The 21,645-nt window shown below is 50.8% G+C and overlaps 1 protein-coding gene across 1 annotated transcript; it reads left to right on the forward strand.

The window, feature by feature from the left end:
* The first annotated feature begins 7,792 nt into the window (after window positions 1–7,792).
* LOC132389931 (C-type lectin domain family 2 member B-like) lies at window positions 7,793–18,602 on the forward strand. The gene is made up of 5 exons (XM_059962501.1): window positions 7,793–7,883; window positions 8,513–8,629; window positions 16,850–16,992; window positions 17,281–17,345; window positions 18,422–18,602. Exons 1-5 carry the CDS (start codon window positions 7,793–7,795, stop codon window positions 18,600–18,602), a joined length of 597 nt encoding a protein of 198 aa, XP_059818484.1.
* The last annotated feature ends 3,043 nt before the right edge of the window (window positions 18,603–21,645 follow it).

A 21,645-nucleotide genomic window follows, 5' to 3' on the forward strand; every position in this document is an offset into this window, starting at 1 on the left:
ATGCGATTGCAACAGGACAGGACTTGGGCAGATTGGAAAAATGGGAAGGGAGTATCAAGTGGAACACAGTGTAGGGAAATGCATGATAATGCGTTTTGGTTAGAGGAATAATAGGGCAGACAATTATCTAAATGCGGAGACGTTTCATACATCACAGTTGCAGAACAACTTGGAACGCTTGTGCGAGACTCCCAGAAGTTTAATTTGCAGTTTGAGTCTGGGGTCAGAAGGCAAATGCAATAGTGGTATTTATCTCAAGGGGAAATAAAAGTGATAACGGTGAGGCTTTATAAGGCAACAACAAGGCCGCTTTTGGAGTATTGGCAAGGGTCTGGGCCCCACATGTCAGAAGGGATGTGCTGTCATTGGAGAGAGTCCAGACGGGTTTAACGAGGATAATTATGGAAATGAAGGGGTTAACATGCGGGGAGCGTTCGGCAACTGTGTGCCTGTACTCACTTGAATTTAGAAGTTGATAAAGCTAAATACGGTGGATGCGCAGCGGATGTTTCCGGTGGCGGGGATATCCAGAACTAGATGGCACATGCTCAGAATCGCGGGACATCGTTCTAGAATAGAAGCAAAGAGGAGCGTTTGTTGCCAGGGACGAGAGAATATGCGGAATGCTCTGTCACAAACCATGCTGGAGGCCAAGTGCACCGAGGCGGAATTTGACAGTTTTCTGATTGGGGAGGCAAAAAATTATACGGCGAGAAGAAATGCTGAGTGGGATCCGGGAGCAGCCGGGAATGAAATGGCAAATCAGTTTCGATGGGCTGAATGGTCTTATGCTTCGCAATGCCTTATGATCGTATCATCTCCAATGTCAGCAAACCCTTTACTTTATAAGGGGACCAACACAGCTCATAATGCTACAAATGAGCCCACACCAGTGCCTTGTATAGTCTAAAAATTAAAAAAAAAATTGTTCTGACGTTGCGGTCATCTGGAAATGAACGTGAACATTGCGCTTGTCTTTCTCACCACTGACTCCACCTGTCAGTTAACCTTGAGGGAATTCTGCAGCAGGACTCCCAAATTCGCTTTGCGCCGTAGATTATTGATTTTTTAAAAAGTTATATTCTCTACACTTTTATTTCTTCTGGCAAATTGCATGACTGTACACTTCCAGGCTCTGTATTCCATCTGCCAGTTCTTTGCCCGTTTGTATCTGATCTGTATGACACTTGGTAACCTCTCTGTTACTGCAATACTACACCTGGATCGGAAATGTTAAGACCGATCTCCACGGACTGTGGTTTCACGATGAGGATGTCAAACATTATTTTGCAGAGGGAGAAGCAACGGCCCAGGGTTTGGAGCTTGTTGATGAGAACTGAGGAAATGACTGTGATGAACGCTGAGTTGTTGCCAATAAACCGCAGCGTGACGTAAGAATTGCTGTTGTCCGGATGGTCCCAGGCCCACTGCAGAGCAAATGAAATCGTGTTACTTGAAGGTACCAGTGCCATGGATAGGGTGTATGAGGAGGGAGTACAGGGAGTTAGGTTCTAAGTTAAAGGGCAGGATGTCCAGGGTGGTGATCTCAGGATTGCTGCTCGTGCCGCGTACTAGTGAGCCCAGAACCAGGAAAACTGGACAGTTGACAGTCATCGGTTCGGACCAGTTGCTGAGGGATGGGAGCCAGATTGCCAGAACAGATTATGGCGTATGTGTGGAGGCAGATGGTTTTAAGACCTCACACGATATTCGGAATCATACGATTGAGCTCAGTGCAACTCCTGTCCTGAACTGCATACATTTCATCGCAGAAGAATTGTAGGAAATGCGGGTAATAGTGCTGACGATGAAGTATTTGGTTTAGAAATAGAGGCAATGCACACTGAGGAGAGGTTGATTACTGGGGGAAATTGCAGTCAGTCGGCTGAGCTGCAACTTACACGGTGGACAAAAAGGAAAAGAAACTAAAGAGGTAAAGATGGGATATAATATTAAACTAGCCAATAATGTTAAAGAGGATGCCTGAAGTTTCTTCAGATGGATGAACCGGAAAGAGGTGAGGAGGTGCGTGTAGGACCGCTGGAGAGCATCTGGAGAGAAAGAAACAGCAGATGGAATGAATGAGTACTTTGCACTAGTCTTCACAGTGGCAGACACGACCAGAAGGATGGAAGTTACAGGTTTTCAGGGTGTCGGAAGTGTGAGAAGTTACCATCACTGGACAGAAGGTTCTTGCGATACTGAAAGGTCTGAAGGTAGGTGAGACAGCTGGACCTGATGGTCTACACGCCTGGGCTCTGGGGAGTTTTGACGCCTGGTCTTAAATCATTTTCTACTCGATATCGGCCACTCGTTTCTGAGCCTCTCCACAGTTCTGTGTAGATAGGTCGATTATTTGGTTCCTGTCGTGTGTGCAATGTCACCAAACCGGTCCCGCCCACTCTTCGCCTCTCCTTCCTTCCTCTTCCCTCTGCAACACAGCAGCTATCAGACACACACAGACACAGACGCGCAGTCTCTGAGGCAGTCACACGAGTCAAGACTTCTGGAACGGCCAGAGGTAGGGAGATGGTGGGGAAGGGGGGAATGGTGAGAGGAAGAGAAGGAGCGGGTGAGGGCTGAGGGTGGGAATTGAGGGATACGGAGGGCGGGTCGTGAGGGAAGTAGGCGAGAGGGAAAGAGGAACTGTGTGGTGGTAGGAAGGGGAAGCGAAAGAGGGTGTGGAGGGAAGGGAACGAGAAATGAAGCGGACGGAGTGAACGGGTGAGGAGGGTGGGTATTGGGGGAATAGGAGAAGCTGAGAGACGACTGCGTGTGCCGAGTTAAGAAGCCCAAAACCCTTCCCCACCCTCGAAAAGTCGGAAGGGGAAAGTGTAGTGGGATATCTGGAAAAAGAGCGAGTGGGATTAGGAGAGAAAATGGGAATGGGAGAGAGAAAGCAACGGAAGAAGGAAAGGAGAGAGTGATAAAAGCAGGAAGGTGGGAGCGGGAAAATGAGAGCGAGATGGAGTGAGAATGAGATGGATTGAGAGAGAGATATAGAGAGACAGAGAGAGAGAGAGAGACAGACAGAGAGAGAGAGAGAGACAGAGAGAGAGAGAGAGAGAGAGAGAGAGAGAGAGAGAGAGAGAGAGAGAGAGAGAGAGAGAGAGAGAGAGAGAGAGAGAATGTCGTTTGATAAGGGCAGATCAAGTACAAGGAATTCGAGTGTGTGCTTGTGTGCTGGGGAGTTTCCTTTGGCCAGTCACTCTCCAGATCTCTCTCCTCCCTCTATTTCTCATCACCCCGCCCCCGCCACTCTCATCTCACTCAAACACCCTCTCTCACACACAATCTCTCACCTCCCCGCACTACCTCTCTTATCTCTGTCCCTCTCTTTATCGGCTGTTCATCAGGTGTTAGTGGATCACGGTGTCCCACTCCGGGTTTCCTGTCCCGAAGGTCCCGTCCCTTTCAGGAGCTCAGAGACTCGACAGGATGGACGAGAGCGAGACCTACGCGAACATGCGGCTTACAGGAACGGACCCACAAGCTCCTTCGGGAGGTGAGTAGTGCAGAGAGAGGGAGACAGCTTACAGCTGTCTCTGACCCCGGGAGTATGAGATAGGATAGCGTGGACGGAGCTACTCTCCATGGCTGACCCTGGGGATGTGGTGTGGTCGGTCGGTGCTGAGGGCGCTTTACTCGGTGTCTGAACCCAGGTACTCATGACGACTCGCTGCGAAGGGAGTTTTAAGGCTGATTTACACTCTGCGTCGTTGCCGAAAGCGTAGCCTTTGTAAGTAGCCTGCGCCGTTGTGAACATTTATATCTGTGCCTCGGTATGTCTGCGTTGCTCTGCAATTCACTAGCCAAACGCTAGATGGCGGTATGGTTTATATGATTCTCAGTCACTGACCCGGGATCAGTGACGTGACAGTGTGGAGGGAGCTGCACTGTGTTTCTGTCTAAAAAATGTGTGATAAGACTGTGTGGAGAGAGTTTCTCTCTGTGCCTCAACCGTGAATGTGCTGTGTGAAGGTGTGGATGGAGACTTACTCTGCGTCTGACCCCGGGAATGTGCGGTGTGACGGTGAGGAGGTAGCCACTCCCAGATTCTCACCCTCAGATGTTCTGTCCCCAGCTGAACCGGATGTATCGTACGTGCAGCTGAATATCTCGGCCACCTCGGCGCCCCGGGTCCGGAGAGATGAAGGTCAGTTTCATCTTTTTTGGTTTGACAGTGTTTAGGTGACGTGTCGATTCCTTTCGATAGATTTCAGGGCAAAGTACAGTTGACCCCGATGATTCACTGCTGCAGAATACGTCAGAGGGAACTCGTGATATAGACCATGATCAGGGAGCTCTGTGAGACGGTCGGTGTGGAGGGGGCGCTCTTGGACGTACAGTGAGCATTCAGCACATTGGAAGCGGGGGGCGGTGTTTGGTGTGGACGGTGCTTCGTGACTGGATGTCTGGACAGAGCCCTGTGGGATGGGGTGAGGAGGCAGTGCTGTGCGAGGGGGCGCTGAGGAGGGGATTCACTGGGAGGCGTGTAGTGGTGGGTGAGGCTTGGAATTCGGTGAGGAGGATTTGCTGTGAGAGTGGTCGCTGAGGGGAAAAGGACATTGAGGAGGGAGCACGGAGCGGAGGGATCACCGTGGGAGGGTCGATAAAAAGGAAACAACATTGGAGTGGTGGTGATGAGGGAACCATGGAGGAAGCGGAAAACTTGAACGAATCTCTCAACTTTCGAACCACCTTGTTCTCTCATCTGATCTCTCTGTCTCCCTCTCTCTCTCCTCCTTTCCCCGCTTTCCCTCCCTTATTCCCCTCCCTTTTTCCTCAGCTTTGCCTTCCACCACCCTCCCTCTCACACATCTTTCATTCCACTCTCAACCTCTCCATATTTTACCACCTTTGCCCCTCTCTCTGCCTATTCTCTCTAATTTCGCACATCTATCGAAAATCCTTATATCTCTCCCGATCCGTCTCTCTCCCCATGCCCTTTCCCCTCTACTCTTCCAACCAATTCCCCTTCTCCTAAATTTCAACCTCCCTCCCCTTCCCTCACTTGCCCAACTCTCCAAACTCGCCCGTCTATCACACTCCCCCTTTCACCCTTCCTCACCCTCGCACTCTCCTTCGCACTCTTTCCCTCATTGAATACTTATTCACTGACCTCCGGCTATCTCCGCCCCCTCTCAAACTGCTCTCTCCCCTTCTCCCCATTTTCCGCTTATCTCCCGCTCCGCAACCTCTTCTCTCTTTCTGTCCCGTCCCCTTTTCCCCTCTCTCGCAATCTCCCTTTCTGTTCCTCTGTTCCTTACCCTCTCTGCATCCCACTTATCTTCTAACCTCACTCTCCTATCTCCCACTGCTCTCTTTGCTCTCTCTCGTCCCTCCCCCTACCCTCACTCTTATCCTCTATCACCGCTCTCTCTTCCTCTGCCACTCTCTGCGTCTCCTCTAACAATTCTCAACCCAATTCTCTCTCTTCTATATTCCCGCTCATTGCGTCTATCGCTCACCACTCTCCTCCTCTCTATCCATCTATCATCCTCTCTCCCCCCGTGTTCCCCGTTCCCTCACATTCTTTCTCCCTGCCTCTCATCCTTTCCCCCCTTTACTTAACCCACACTTCCCCTACTCTCCTTTCGCCTTTTTCTGCTCTCTCTCTCTCTGCCCCCACTCCCCGTTCTATCACCTTCTCTCTGTTCTTCCCTCGCTCTGCATCCCAGTTGGTCTGAGCTCCACCTACGCAGAGGTGAAATTTCTGAACGATCAGCCCGTAATCGATGAGGATCAGGCTTCTCCCATTGCCCCAGGACCCCGCAAGCTGCCAACCAATGCCCAAACAGGTCAGAGTTCACAATTATGACGCCACTGTGGACACTTCACATGTTACATGCAGAAGTGTGTGTTTTAGTAAATACTGCAAATTACTCTCCTTCGGCCAATTTCCTAGCATCTCGTCCCACATACCGGCCACCATTTGGGTCCAAAAATTAGTCACTTGGATGCCCAATTAAATGTATTTCTTCTCTCATCTTCGCCGTGTGCATTCTCGTCCGTGACTGTAGCAGAGGTGACCCTCATGAAATTGTCCACCTCTGTAAGTTCACCCGTACACTCCAACGAACAAAGGCCCTCTGTGAGGTCACCCGTACACCCCAGGGAACAAAGCCCCTCTGTGAGTCACCCGTACACTCCAAGGAACAAAGCCCCTCTGTGAGGTCAGTCCTAGGCCCCAAGGAATCAAGACCCTCTGTGAGGTCACCCGTACACTCCAAGGAACAAAGCCCCTCTGTAAGGTCACCCGTACACTCCAACGAACAAAGCCCCTCTGTGAGGTCACCCGTACACTCCAAGGAACAAAGCCCCTCTGTGAGGTCACCCGTACACTCCAAGGAACAAAGCCCCTCTGTAAGTACACCCGTACACTCCAAGGAACAAAGCCCCTCTGTGAGGTCACCCGTACACCCCAGGGAACAAAGCCCCTCTGTGAGTCACCCGTACACTCCAAGGAACAAAGCCCCTCTGTGAGGTCAGTCCTAGGCCCCAAGGAATCAAGACCCTCTGTGAGGTCACCCGTACACTCCAAGGAACAAAGCCCCTCTGTAAGGTCACCCGTACACTCCAACGTACAAAGCCCCTCTGTAAGGTCACCCGTACACTCCAAGGAACAAAGCCCCTCTGTGAGGACACCCGTACACTCCAACGTACAAAGCCCCTCTGTAAGGTCACCCGTACACTCCAAGGAACAAAGCCCCTCTGTGAGGACACCTGTACACTCCAAGGAACAAAGCCCCTCTGTGAGGTCACCCGTACACTCCAAGGAACAAAGCCCCTCTGTAAGGTCACCCGTACACTCCAACGAACAAAGCCCCTCTGTGAGGTCACCCGTACACTCCAAGGAACAAAGCCCCTCTGTGAGGTCACCCGTACACTCCAAGGAACAAAGCCCCTCTGTAAGGACACCCGTACACTCCAAGGAACAAAGCCCCTCTGTGAGGTCACCCGTACACTCCAAGGAACAAAGCCCCTCTGTGAGGTCACCCGTACACTCCAAGGAACAAAGCCCCTCTGTGAGGTCAGTCCTGGGCTCCAAGGTATTAAGCCCTGAACTGCCCGACATCACTTCATAACTCAGTCCCTCGAGCTCTTGCAACATCCTGGAAAATCTCCCTCTGCACTCTTTCCAGCTCAGTTACATCTCTCCGACAGCAGGGCGAACCAAGACTGAACCGAAATCCGAGTGCCTCCTCGCCGACGTCTTGTACAACTGGGATGTGACCTCCCGACTCCCGGACTCAGTGTCCTGACTGATAAAGGCAAACGAGTCGAACACCTTCTTCACCAGCCTGTCGACCTGTATCTCCCGTCCTCCTACAGACTCCTTCATTCCTTAAACTTCCCTGTCCTCCAGCAATCTTCACGTCGTATGCAAACTCAAACCGGAGTATTAATTCAAGCATCCAAGTCTTTGACATAATAGAAGAATAATCGGACACAACGAGACCCTGTGGAACACCACAGGACACCGTCAGCCAACATGTAAAACCTACAGCACAACACCGTCCCTTCGGCCCACAAAGTTGTGCCGAACATGTCCCTACAATAGAAATGACGAGACTTCCCGTTCACCCTTTATTTTTCAAAGTTCCATGTACCTGTCCTGAAGTCTCTTAAAACACCCTATTTCTGTGTGGGGTATCTATCCATGTTTCCATAAAATACCCGAGCGTATCTTACCCTAAATGAGGTACAACGTTGGGAAAATGTATGCGTACAGACATTAGTGGGTGAAATGAACGTGCGGACGACTATTTAGATGGACAGAACATTCAAAATGCAAAGGGACTTGGATACCCTGAAGGTCAGTCTCCAGTTTGAGTCGGGGGTGGAGAAGTCGAGTGCTATGTTGCCATTGATTTCTAGAGGTACGAAATATAAGAACAGGGATATGATGTTGAAGCACTCGGAGACCACACTTGGAGTATTCTCTGCCGTCTGGGGCTCCTTATGGATGTGCTGACATTGGAGAGGTTTCAGGGAAGATTCACCAGAATGGTTGCAGGAATGAGAGGGTTATTGTATGAGGAACATCTGGAGCTTTTAGACTGTATTCCCTGGAGTTCAGGAGACTGAGGGGGGGGGGGAAATCTCACAAAAACTTTCCGATTGTCTAAAGGCCTGAACAGATTAGATACAATATGTTATTCCGCGTGATAGGGGAGTCTAGGACAAGAGGTCACGACTTCAGGATTGAAGATAGTCCATTTAGGACGGAGATGCAGCTAAATTGCGAGTTAGTCAGAGACTGGTAAAGCTGTGGAATTTGTTGCCACAAGCGGCTGTGGAGGCCAAATCATTTGGTGCATTTCAGGCAGAGATCTATAGTTTCTTGATTAGCCGGGATATCGAAGGGTATTTGCAGTATGCAGGGGAGTGGGGATGACGGAAGAATTGGTTCAGCCCATGACTGAATGGCGGGGCAGACTTGAATAACCGAATGGCCTCCTTTTGCTGCCATTTCTTATCATCGCATGGTCTTGTGGTCTCTCCACAGCTGCGCATGAACAGCAGCCGAAAGTAAAGATCGGAAATAGACCGCACCGTCTGATCTGCCTAATCTGCCTAGTTACGTCAGCCATTATGGTGACTGTGGCCGGTCTCTCGATCCATGGTGAGTGGAACGTTCTCCCAGTGGAGTCACACCATACGTAAAGAGAGTGGAATAAATTGTTATTGTAAAACACCACAATGACACAGACGCGCCGTTTGCCATAACACCGATTAAAACCCCATCACCACAACACGGACACACCCCTGACCGTGATAAAAACACGGCCTTTACCGTAACACAATCAAGACTCGTCCTGACACCGAAGCGCCATTCACCATAACATCAACAATGCTGTTGCCGTAGCACGGTCACGACCTTCAACGAGACACAGATATACTCCTGACCGCGACGCTGACACTACATCGCCGTGACACAAACATGACCCAGTCCCCAATTGTAACATCAACAAAACCTTCACCAGGACATTGATATACCCCATCGCCGTGACAGTCACACTGACCGCAACTTACTCCTCACTGTAATATCGACATGCCCCAGAACGTGTCACTGATAAATTCCTTAAGCGACACCGAAACACACCTCACAGTGACACCGACACGGTCTTCACCGTGACACTGAGGTACCGCATACCGTGACATCTCCACGCTCCACAACGTGATCCAGTCCGCACCACACCGTGACAAAGACTCAGAAATCGCATTAACACCCTTTACCGAGACAGTATCGCTCCTCTGCACCGCTCGCTCAGGCAATGCCCCACACCTCACCCTGATACAGGCAAATCCCTTAACGTGATACTGACACCTAAATTCACAATGACACCAACATAGTACTCTCTGTGACACCGAGACACACCTCAGCGTGACCGTCTCACACCCAGCGTGGCCATGACATGTCTCTCATCGTGACACTGACATACCCCGCTCTGTGAGACCAGCACACCCCACACATGACACAGATACTCCACCCACGGTGACACCACAAGGGCCCCCACACTGGCATTTTCCTCGACTTGACATCGAGAGACACTTCATTGTGATCTGGCACACCTATCGCCGGGGCACAGAAACTCCTCACAGTTTCCTCACACGTCCCTCACAGGAAATCGGACATGTCCAGCATGATACTGACGCAGACCCCCATTGTAACATCAACAAAATCTTCATCGGGACATTGATGTACATCATAGTGTGACACAGACGCGCCCCACAATGTGGCGCCGACGCCTCGCACTGTGCCATCAGCACGTCCTTCACTGTGACACCCTTCACCGAGACACTGACACAACAAAATTATAATGGTGCATAGCTCCCTGAAGGTGGAATCTCATCTGCATAGGGTGGTAAAGAAAACTTTTGGTATGCTGGCCTTTATAAATCAGACCACTGAGTATAGGAGTTGGGATGTAATGTTAGAATTGTACAAGGCATTGGTAAGGCCAAATTTTGAGTATTGTGTACAGTTTTGGTCACCGAATGATAGGAAAGATGTCAACAAGATAGAGAGAGTATAGAAAAGATTTACTAGAATGTTTCCTGGTTTTCAGCACCTGAGTTACAGGGAAAGGCTGAACAAGTTAGGTCTTTATTCTTTGGAGCGTAGAAGGTTGAGGGTGAACTTGATAGAGGTATTTGAAATTATGAGGGGGATAGATAGAGTTGACGTGTATAGGCGTTTCCCATTGAGAGTACGGGAGATTCAAGCAAGAGGACATGAGTTGAGACTTACGGGGCAAAAGTTTAGGGGTAACACGAGAAATATTTTTTTTTACTCAGAGACTGGTGGCTGTGTGGAACGAGCTTCCAGCAGAAGTGGCAGGGGCAGGTTCGGTATTGTCATAAAAAGTAAGATTGGATAGGTACATGGACAGTAAAGGAATGGGGGGTTATGGGCTGAGTGCAGTGCGTTGAAAATAGGTGAGAGTAAGCGTTGGGAACGGACTAGAAGGGCCGAGATAGCCTGATTCCGTGCTGTAATTGTGATATTGCTACATGGGTATAATCTCCGTGACCAGTTTGGTAGCGTGACGCTGACTCACGTGTCACTGCAAAGGCTAAACATCCTTCACCATCTCTCTCAGTGTCACAGATTCGTCAGTCTAAGGAAACCTGCCACCGAAACTACCATCAGTTAAACTCATCCCTTCAATCCAAGCTTTCAGCGCTCAAATCTAATCTGTCCGATCTCCATCACCAGATCTGCGAATTGTTGACCAGAAGCAGAGGTGAGGCATCATCCCCCTCTTTCACCCCCTCCTCATCACAGGGCAGGCATGAAGCGTCACTCAGTGCTTAATATCGGGAGTGTGTGAAGAGAAGGTATGGAGGGTGATTCAATCTGTGCTTGACCCGGTGAGTGTGTGATGGAGATGCGTGGAGGAAACTTCACTCTATCACTGAATCCAGTATGGATCCAACTTCACTCTGTGTCAGACTTTGGGGTTCTGCGATGGGACACTGCACAGAGAGATTCACCCCATGTCGGACCCCTGAAGAGTGTTATGGCACCGTGGAGAGAACGTTTTACTCTGAATGTGGGAGTGTGTGATGGGACGGTGTAGCGGGGGATTCACTCTGTGTCGGAATCCGGGAGTGAATGATGGGAAGTTGCAGAGGAGGATTCATTTTGAGTCTGAATACGGGAGTGTGTTATGGGATCGAGGAGAGACAGCTTCAGTATGTGTCTAATTCGGGGAGTGAGTGATGGGACGTTGCAGAGGGAGCGTCACTCTGTGTCTGACTCCCGGAGTGTGTAATGGGATCGTAGAGAGAGAGCGTTTGTGTTTGATTCCAGGAGTGTGTGATGGGACGGTGCAGATGGAGGGTTTATTCTATGTGACACCGGATTGTGTGTTTGGATATTTTGGAGGGAGTCTGACCCCGTGAGTGTGCCATTGGAGGGTGTGGGCGGAGTTTCGCATTGTGTGAAAACACAGGTGGGTGTGATGGAACGGTCCAGAGAGAGCCTCACACTGTGACCTGCCAGGAGATGCGTGACGGGACGTAAGGATGGAGATTCACACCGATATTCGTCGTGTGCACAGAGGGAGTTTCTTTCTGTCTCTGAACGCTGGAGTGTGTAATGGGGCCGTGGAGAGAGAGAGATTCACATTGTGCCTGATCAGGCTGTGTGTTATTGGACTTTGTAGAGGATCTAAATTCTGTTGTCTGACCCCGGGAGCGTGTGAGTGGCGGTGTTGAGGGAGCTTTCCTCTGTAACTGACCCCGGGAGTATCTGACCCCGTGCCTTTATAAAAGGCAGTGTGCACGGAGCTTCTCTCCGCGTCTGACCCCGGGCCTTTATTAAAGGCAGTGTGCACGGAGCGTCTCTCCACGTCTGACCCCGGGTGTTTATAATAGGCAGTGTGCACAGAGCGTCTCTCCACGTCTGACCCCGGGTGTTTATAATAGTCAGTGTGCACGGAGCTTCTCTCCACGTCTGACCCCGGGTGTTTATAATAGGCAGTGTGCACGGAGCTTCTTTCCACGTCTGACCCCGGGCGTTTTTAAAAGGCAGTGTGCAGGGAGCACCACTCCACTTCTGACCCCGGGTGTATATAAAAGGCAGTGTGCACGGAGCTTCACTCTACTTCTGACCCCGAGTGTTTATAAAAGGCAGTGTGCACGGAGCTTCACTCCACGTCTGAGCCCGGGCGTTTATAAAAGGCAGTGTGCACGGAGCGTCTCTCCACGTCTGACCCCGGGTGTTTATAATAGGCAGTGTGCACGGAGCTTCACTCCACGTCTGACCCCGTGCGTTTATAAAAGGAAGTGTGCAGGGAGCTTCACTCCACGTCTGACCCCGGGCGTTTATAAAAGGCAGTGTGCAGGGAGCATCACTCCACGTCTGACCCCGGGCGTTTATAAAAGGCCGTGTGCACGGAGCTTCACTCCACGTCTGACCCCGGGGGTTCATAATAGGCAGTGTGCACGGAGCCTCTCTCCACGTCTGACCCCGTCTGTTTATAAAAGTCAGTGTGCATGGAGCTTCACTCCACGTCTGATCCCGGGCGTTTATAAAAGACAGTGTGTACGGAGCTTCACTCCACGTCAAACCCCGGGCGTTTATAAAAGGCAGTGTGCACGGAGCATCACACCACGTCGGACCCCGATGGTTTATAAAAGGCCGTGTGCATGGAGCTTCACTCCACGTTTGACCCCGGCCGTTTATAAAAGGCAGTGTGCACGGAGCTTCACTCCACGTCTGACCCCGGGGGTTTATAATAGGCAGTGTGCACGGAGCTTCTCTCCACGTCAGACCCCGTCTGTTTATAAAAGACAGTGTGCATGGAGCTTCACTCCACGTCTGATCCCGGGCGTTTATAAAAGGCAGTGTGCACAGAGTTTCAGTCCACGTCTGACCCCGGGGGTTTATAATAGGCAGTGTGCACGGAGCTTCTCTCCACGTCTGACCCCGTCTGTTTATAAAAGGCAGTGTGCACGGAGATTCACTCAACGTCTGATCCCGGGCGTTTATAAAAGGCAGTGTGCACAGAGTTTCAGTCCACGTCTGACCCCGGGCGTTTATAAAAGACAGTGTGCATGGGGCTTCAGTCCACGTCTGACCCCTAGCGTTTATAAAAGGCAGTGTACGGAGCTTCAGTCCACGTCTGCCCCCTGGCGTTTATAAAAGACAGTGAGCATGGAGCTTCAGTCCACGTCTGACCCCGAGCGTTGAAAAAAGGCAGTGTGCACGGAGCTTCACTCCACGTCTGACGCCGGGTGTTTATGAAAGGCAGTGTGCACGGAGCTTCACTCCACGTCTGACCGCGGGCGTTTATAAAAGGCAGTGTGCATGGGGCTTCACTCCACGTTTGTCCCCGAGCGTTTATAAAAGGCAGTGTGCACGGAGCTTCACTCACGTCTGACCCCGGACTTTTATAAAAGGCAGTGTGCATGGAGCTTCACTCCACGTCTGACACCGGGCGTTTATAAAAGGCAGTGTGCACCGAGCTTCATTCCACGTCTGACCTCGGTGGTTTATAAAAGACAGTATGTACGGAGCTTCACTCCACGTCAAACCCCGGGCGTTTATAAAAGGCAGTGTGCACGGAGCATCACACCACGTCGGACCACGTTGGTTTATAAAAGGCCGTGTGCATGGAGCTTCACTCCACGTCTGACTCCGGGCGTTTATAAAAGGCAGTGTGCACGGAGCTTCACTCCACGTCTGACCACGGGCGTTTATAAAAGGCAGTGTTCACGGAGCTTCACTCCTCGTCTGACCCCGGGCGTTTATAAAAGGCAGTGTGCACGGAGATTCACTCAACGTCTGATCCCGGGCGTTTATAAAAGGCAGTGTGCAAGGGGCTTGAGTCCACGTCTGACCCCTAGCGTTTATAAAAGGCAGTGTGCACGGAGCTTCACTCCACGTCTGACCCCGGGTGTTTATAAAAGGCAGTGTGCACGGAGCTTCAGTCCACGTCTGCCCCCTGGCGTTTATAAAAGACAGTGTGCACGGAGCTTCACTCCACGTCTGACCCCGGGTGTTTATGAAAGGCAATGTGCACGGAGCTTCACTCCACGTCTGACCGCGGGCGTTTATAAAAGGCAGTGTGCACGGAGCTTCACTCCACGTCTGACCCCGGGTGTTTATTAAAGGCAGTGTGCAGGGAGTTTCACTCCACGTCTGACCCCGGGCGTTTATAAAAGGCAATGTGCAGGGAACTTCACTCCACGTCTGACCCCGGGCGTTTATAAAAGGCAGTGTGCATGGGGCTTCACTCCACGTTTGACCCCGAGCGTTTATAAAAGACAGTGTGCACGGAGCTTCACTCCACGTCTGACCCCGGGCATTTATAAAAGGCAGTGTGCACGGAGCTTCACTCCACGTCTGACCACGGGCGTTTATAAAAGGCAGTGTTCACGGAGCTTCACTCCTCGTCTGACCCCGGGCGTTTATAAAAGGCAGTGTGCACGGAGATTCACTCAACGTCTGATCCAGGGCGTTTATAAAAGGCAGTGTGCACAGAGCTTCAGTCCACGTCTGACCCCGGGCGTTTATAAAAGACAGTGTGCATGGGGCTTCAGTCCACGTCTGACCCCTAGCGTTTATAAAAGGCAGTGTGCACGGAGCTTCAGTCCACGTCTGACCCCTAGCGTTTATAAAAGGCAGTGTGCACGGAGCTTCAGTCCACGTCTGCCCCCTGGCGTTTATAAAAGACAGTGTGCATGGAGCTTCAGTCCACGTCTGACCCCGAGCGTTTATAAAAGGCAGTGTGCACGGAGCTTCACTCCACGTCTGACCCCGGGTGTTTATGAAAGGCAGTGTGCACGGAGTTTCACTCCACGTCTGACCGCGGGCGTTTATAAAAGGCAGTGTGCAGGGAGCTTCACTCCACGTCTGACCCCGGGGGTTTATAATAGGCAGTGTGCAGGGAGCTTCACTCCACGTCTGACCCCGGGCGTTTATAAAAGGCAATGTGCAGGGAGCTTCACTCCACGTCTGACCCCGGGCGTTTATAAAAGGCAGTGTGGAGGAAGCTTCACTCCACGTCTGACCCCGGGGGTTTATAAAAGGCTGTGTGCAGGGAGCTTCACTCCACGTCTGACCCCGGGCGTTTCTAAAAGACAGTGTGCACGGAGCTTCACTCCACGTCTGACCCCGGGCGTTTATAAAAGGCAGTGTGCATGGAGCTTCACTCCACGTCTGACCCCGGGGGTTTATAATAGGCAGTGTGCAGGGAGCTTCACTCCACGTCTGACCCCGGGCGTTTATAAAAGGCAATGTGCAGGGAACTTCACTCCACGTCTGACCCCGGGCGTTTATAAAAGGCAGTGTGGAGGGAGCTTCACTCCACGTCTGACCCCGCGGGTTTATAAAAGGCTGTGTGCAGGGAGCTTCAATCCACGTCTGACCCCGGGCGTTTATAAAAGTCAGTGTGGAGGGAGCTTCACTCCACGTCTGACCCCGGGAGTTTATAAAAGGCAGTGTGCACGGAGCTTCACTCCACGTCTGACCCCGGGGGTTTATAAAAGGCAGTGTGCACGGAGCTTCACTCCACGTCTGACCCCGGGCGTTTATATAAAGCAGTGTGCACGGAGTTTCACTCCACGTCTGACCCCGGGGGTTTATAAAAGGCTGTGTGCAGGGAGCTTCACTCCACGTCTGACCCCGGGCGTTTATAAAAGGCAGTGTGCAGGGAGCTTCACTCCACGTCTGACCCCGGGGGTTTATAAAAGGCAGTGTGCACGGAGCTTCACTCCACGTCTGACCCCGGGCGTTTATATAAAGCAGTGTGCACGGAGTTTCACTCGACGTCTGACCCCAGGCGTTTATAAAAGGCAGTGTGCACGGAGCTTCACTCCACGTCTGACCCCGTGCGTTTATAAAAGGCAGTGTGCACGGAGCTTCACTCCACGTCTGACCCCGGGGGTTTATAAAAGGCAGTGTGCACGGAGCTTCACTCCACGTCTGACCCCGGGCGTTTATATAAAGCAGTGTGCACGGAGTTTCACTCCACGTCTGACCCCGGGGGTTTATAAAAGGCTGTGTGCAGGGAGCTTCACTCCACGTCTGACCCCGGGCGTTTATAAAAGGCAGTGTGCAGGGAGCTTCACTCCACGTCTGACCCCGGGGGTTTATAAAAGGCTGTGTGCAGGGAGCTTCACTCCACGTCTGACCCCGGGCGTTTATAAAAGGCAGTGTGCAGGGAGCTTCACTCCACGTCTGACCCCGGGGGTTTATAAAAGGCAGTGTGCACGGAGCTTCACTCCACGTCTGACCCCGGGAACGGTGACTCATGTCTGGAGAGGAGACATGACAGAGGTATACAAGATATAAAGTAGAATAGATAGCCAGCGCCTCTTCCCCAGGGCAACACTTCTTAACACAAGAGGACATGACGTGTAAGGGGTGGGAAATTCAAGGGGGATATTAGAGAGAGGTTGGTGCGTGGAATGCACTGCCTGAGTCCGTGGTGGAGGCAGATACACTAGTGAAATTTAAGAAACTACTAGACAGGTACATGGAGGAAATTATGGTGGGGGGGATATATGGGAGGCAGGGTTTAAGTGTCGGCACAACATTGTGCGCCACTGGGCCTGTAATGTGCTGTATTATTCTATGTTCTATTCACTCTGTGTCCTGACCACAGCAGTGTGTGATGAATGGTGTGGAGGGAACTTCACTGTGTCTGATCCTTGTTACTTTCCGACGGGAGTTTGTGGAGGGAGATTCACACTGTTTCTGACCTCGGGGGTGCGTGATGGGACCGCGTGGAGGGAATTTCACTCTGTGTGTCAACCCGTATGTGTGTAATGGGGAAGTGTGAAGGGAGATTCACTCTTTGTGTCACCATTCCTTGTCCCTGATTTTCAGAGCAAACATGTTCCCAGGAATGGGTCACAAGTAAAGACCGGTGTTATTACGTATCCAGGTTTGAAACATCTTTCCAAGAAGCGAAGCAAGAATGTTCAATCCGTTATTCAAGGCTGCTGGAAATAAATTCAAGGGATGAAGCGGTATGTGTCACTGCACGGGAAGATCCCACAATAACCCAGGAATCATCACACACTCCCGGGGTCAAACACAGAGTGAACCCCCCTCCCAACCGTCACATCGCACACTCCAGGGGTCAGGCACAGAATGAATCTCCCTCCACACCTTCCCCTCACACACTCCCGGGGTCAGATACATAGTGAATCTCCCTCCACACCGTCCCATCACAGTATCGTGTTATAATCAATAGAGGGAAGGTACGTAGATAGTTTTCAATTCTTGGCAATAATGAATTAAATTTAACTTCTCAGCTCTTTGTATTCCACAATCTTCCTGACAGCAACTTTGCTTACTGGATCGAAAAATGCGAAAACGGGTAAGATTATAACTAATCTGTGGAGTGAAGATTCGTTATTGATATAGTCCTAACGGGGGAAAATGGGATTACTTTACGGACTGAAGTAGTTTTGTCATAAAATGGAGGGGCATTGTGATTTGTTTGTAGACTGCACCTGGGAAGGGGGTAGGGTGTTTGAATGGGAACATTTTGGGGCCGAAACGTGTCTGTCGGGGAGGACAGGGCAGTAGGAATATTTCGAAAACTGCCAGAGGGCAGTGGGGAGAGATCAGTGACAGAGTTTATTTTAGTACTGACGTATCTGGGTGAGGACAGCGCGGTTCAGTGGGACTATTTTGGAGATATTCGCCGGACTGTGAGGAGAGGGAGCAACGGCGGGATTCGTTTGGTGAATGACACGGATCTCTGTGGCGAGAGTTGAACAAATGGATTAGTTTGGAGACCGATACAGGGCGGCGGACACACACTGGGTTAACGGAATTAGATTGCCAACTGAGGCAAGGATGTGGGATAGAGGGTGCCAGTGGTATAAGTCGGGAGGCGGACCAGAGGCTATGAGGAGAGCGCGGTGTAGTGGGATATGTCAGGAGACAGACACGAAGCTCTGGGTAGAGGAAGGGGCAACGAGATGAACCTGGAACCACACAGGGCTGAGGGAAGACTGTGGAACAGTGGGATACATTTCGGGACAGCCATAACTGTGGGGAGACGGTGGGACGGGGGGGGGTTTGTTCGGGGACTGAAACAGATCAGAGGGGGGAGTTTCGGCCTGTTCGATTCGTATGGGAACTGAAAGGGGAATGTAGCGGGGAAGCGGTTGGGTGGGATTAGTTTGGGGGTTTACGGGGCTGTGGGGAGACATTGGGTCAGTACGATTAATTTGGGAACTGACACAGGATTGTGGGGCCATGGGATTTTTCTGGGTACCGGCACGGGGCTGTGGGGAGAGAGTGGTTGAATGGGATGAGTTTGGGGATTCACACAGGCAATTAGGAGAGATCGAATTCATGGGATTAGCTTGGGGACGGATTCTGATCGGGTTCTCTACTGAAGCTGTTTTGTCTCTGTTGAAATTGTTTACCCCTCCTGGATAGGAATGTGGGACAGAGTCTCCTTTACAAAGCGTCCTCGGGAATACGCGTCTGCAGTCAGTGCGTAATGACTATACTTTGTGTTCATGATCGGCGTTTCATCTGCGAGAGGTCAGCAACTTTGTTCCCGGATGTTCTTCAAAAGACCCAGGGTCTCTGCCAACAGCCAGTGGAGTCGACATAAATCAAGTGACTACCCCTATATTCTCCTCCTGCTCTCCCCTTCACTCTCATTCCTAAATCATGTCAAATTCGCTCCGCACCCTCCCTGCCCCTCCCTCCTACATCTCCTAATCTTGTCGCCATCATATTCTCTCTAACAGACTACGACAAACCCTTCTCGTCGTCTATTCCCTTCGTTCTCGCCATTACCCACGTCACGATCTTCCTAGTTCCCTCTACCTTCCTGTCTGCCCCTCAGATCCCCTTATTCCAACGAAAGTTCTCCGCCCGCACTTTCTCTGCTCCCTCTGCACTCCTCTTTCACCTCTCTCACCTTCCCTCCTCAGGAACTCTATACCTCCCCTCCCTGTTCTCTCTAAACCCTCCGTCTCCCTGATCTCTCTCTCAATTTCTCCTTTCCACTCACTCTCACCTCAATCCTGTGCCATCTGGTTCTCTACAACCCGACCCTGAGTGAAAGTCTGTGCGCATTCCATCTGTCGGTGCCCCTCTCGGGTTTATGGAACTCTGTAAATGTTATAACTACGCTCCAGGGAATAATGTTCCCACCTTCCTTCCCGCTCTCCTTAACTCAGTCCTCCGAGTTCTGGCAGTATCCCCGTAGAATTCCCTGTACAGTTTATCCAGATCACTGACATTTTTCCTAAAGCAGGGCGGCCTCACCGACGTCTTGTACCACGGCAACGTGACCTCCCGACTCCTGGATTCGGTGTGACTGGTGAAGACCAGCGGGCCAAGTGTCCTGTCCACCCTATCGGATGTTGTCCACAGGAATCGCTATTTCAATTATTATCTGGAAATAACAACCCCTGGAATTTGTTCTTTTGAAGCATAAGTACGGTGCAAAGATGTATAATTAATGTAAATTGCAAATATTAATAAACAACGCAGAAATGTCGAGTTTTTGCTGATGCATTGGCGTAGGGGAAGAAGCTGTTACTGAATCGCTGTGTGTGGGTGTTCAATATCCCGGAGCTGTCAAATACTCCTCCTACAATACGACTCCCAATCCCGTAATCATTCACCTGAACGCTCTCCAAATGTGACCTCACCAGTGACGTATTAAACCTGAGAATGACGTCAATGCTTTTACGTCCCAGTACTCTTGACATTAACGCTGTCACCGGCTCAAGCTGCAGGTTAATCCTTTAGGGAAGCTGAACGAGGTCTCCCAAATCCCTCTGTACCGCAGATTGTTTTTAACCCTTACACACTGTGCCGGTCATGTTTGACCCGTTCGGACATTTGACAACAGTAAAAACACCCTGAAGCTTTATAGTTTTGTACAGGTGCTGCAGATGTTTGTACGTTGCGTCTGCTCCGGGTCGAATTTGACCCGTAGCTATTGAAATGGATTTTGGAGCTCTGAAAAATTAATTAAATATTCATCACCCATTTATTAACGTCAGATAGGTTATTTATACATACGAAATAGACCCGCGGTTCAAACTTTTGTATAGACACTTGTTATCAGGAGATTCTTGGGCCGGTTCAAAATTGATCCAGACCATTCTGTGAAGATATAGAATATGAACAGATTGCCTGGGTTACAAAAAAACATCCCGTAAGAAACTATTCTACGATTTTATTTATTTATTTTCAAATTGAATGCCCATACGATTCCCGGCACTGCATTCTATCTGCTACGTCTATTCCCATTCTCCTAATGTGTCCGAGCCCTTCTGCAGCCCCCCCCCCCCCCACTTCCACAGCACAAATTGTCGCTCGGTAACGCTGCTACCGACTGTGGTTTCTGGTTGAGGGAGTCTATCATCCCGTTGCAGAGGTTCGGACCCCCGACCGGGATTTGGAGTCGGTGATTATAACTGGGAGCACGTGCGCGCTGAATAATCCACATCCTGTCACGCGCACTCACAGTATCCGGGACAGATACTGGGACAGAATTCCAGACGACTGGGATGGGGGAGCGCTGGGGATTGCTGAGAGGGGAAAGTGGAGGACGGAGGGGGTTTAGCTCTCCTATTGACTTGGGTAGTGTGTGATGCGATTGTGCGGGTGTTGGGCCGGGGAGTTGCAGTTGAACTAAACAATATCTGAACGGTGAATGTGTGAGGGAATGGGGAACAGGGAACTCACTCTGTGTCTGTACCCGAAAGAATGTGATGGGGCAGGGTCGAGGGAGCATCACGTGTTTGATCTCGGGGGTCTGCCTTGGGACGGTGGAGAGGGAAAAGCACTCTGTGTCTTCTCCGGAAAGTGTGTGATGGAACGGTGTGGAGGGATCTTCACACTGCACCTGATCCCGGGAGTATGTGATGGGACGGCGTGGAGGGAGACGCACTCTGTGTTTGACCCGAGCAGTGTGTGACGGGACAGAGTGGAGGGAGATTCATTCGCTCTCTGATTCCAAAATTGCGTTATACGACGGTGAGTGGGAGCTGCCCTCCTTTTCCGAAACTTTAGGACAGCGCGGAGGGAGCTTCAGTCGTTTTCAGACTCCGAACTTGTGTGATGTAATGTTGGTGAGGGAGCTTCACTCAGCGTCTGACTCCGGTTGTGCATGATGGGATTGTATGGAGGAGTCTCGCTCAGGGTCTGACTGACTGTGTCAGAGACTCATGTATATTTTCCCCTTGGGGCAGCCTCCAATCAGAATTCGGGAGCGGGAAATATGTGCATTATAAACCAGTGCCACGCGTTTGTTTGAACAACAACCAATCAGCAAGGCGGATTCATCAGCAAGAGAAAAGGAAGATAGAAACATAGGAATATAGAAAACCTACAACACAATGCAGGCCCTTCGGCCCACAATGTTGTGCCGAACACGTCCGCACCTTAGAAATTACTAGGCTTACCTATAGCCCTCTATTTTTCTAAGCTCCATGTACCTATCCAAAAGGCTATTAAATGACCCTATCGTTTCCGCCACCACCACCGTTTCCGGCACATTCACCACTCTCTGCGTAAAAGACTTACCCCTGACATCTCCTCTGTACCTACTCCCCAGCACCTTAAACCCGTGTCCTCTTGTGGCAAACATTTCAGCCCTGGGAAAAAGTGAGGATAAAGCCATTAGATAGAAG

Source organism: Hypanus sabinus, unplaced genomic scaffold (genome assembly GCF_030144855.1).
Source record: "Hypanus sabinus isolate sHypSab1 unplaced genomic scaffold, sHypSab1.hap1 scaffold_710, whole genome shotgun sequence".
Classification (NCBI taxonomy): Eukaryota; Metazoa; Chordata; class Chondrichthyes; order Myliobatiformes; family Dasyatidae; genus Hypanus; species Hypanus sabinus.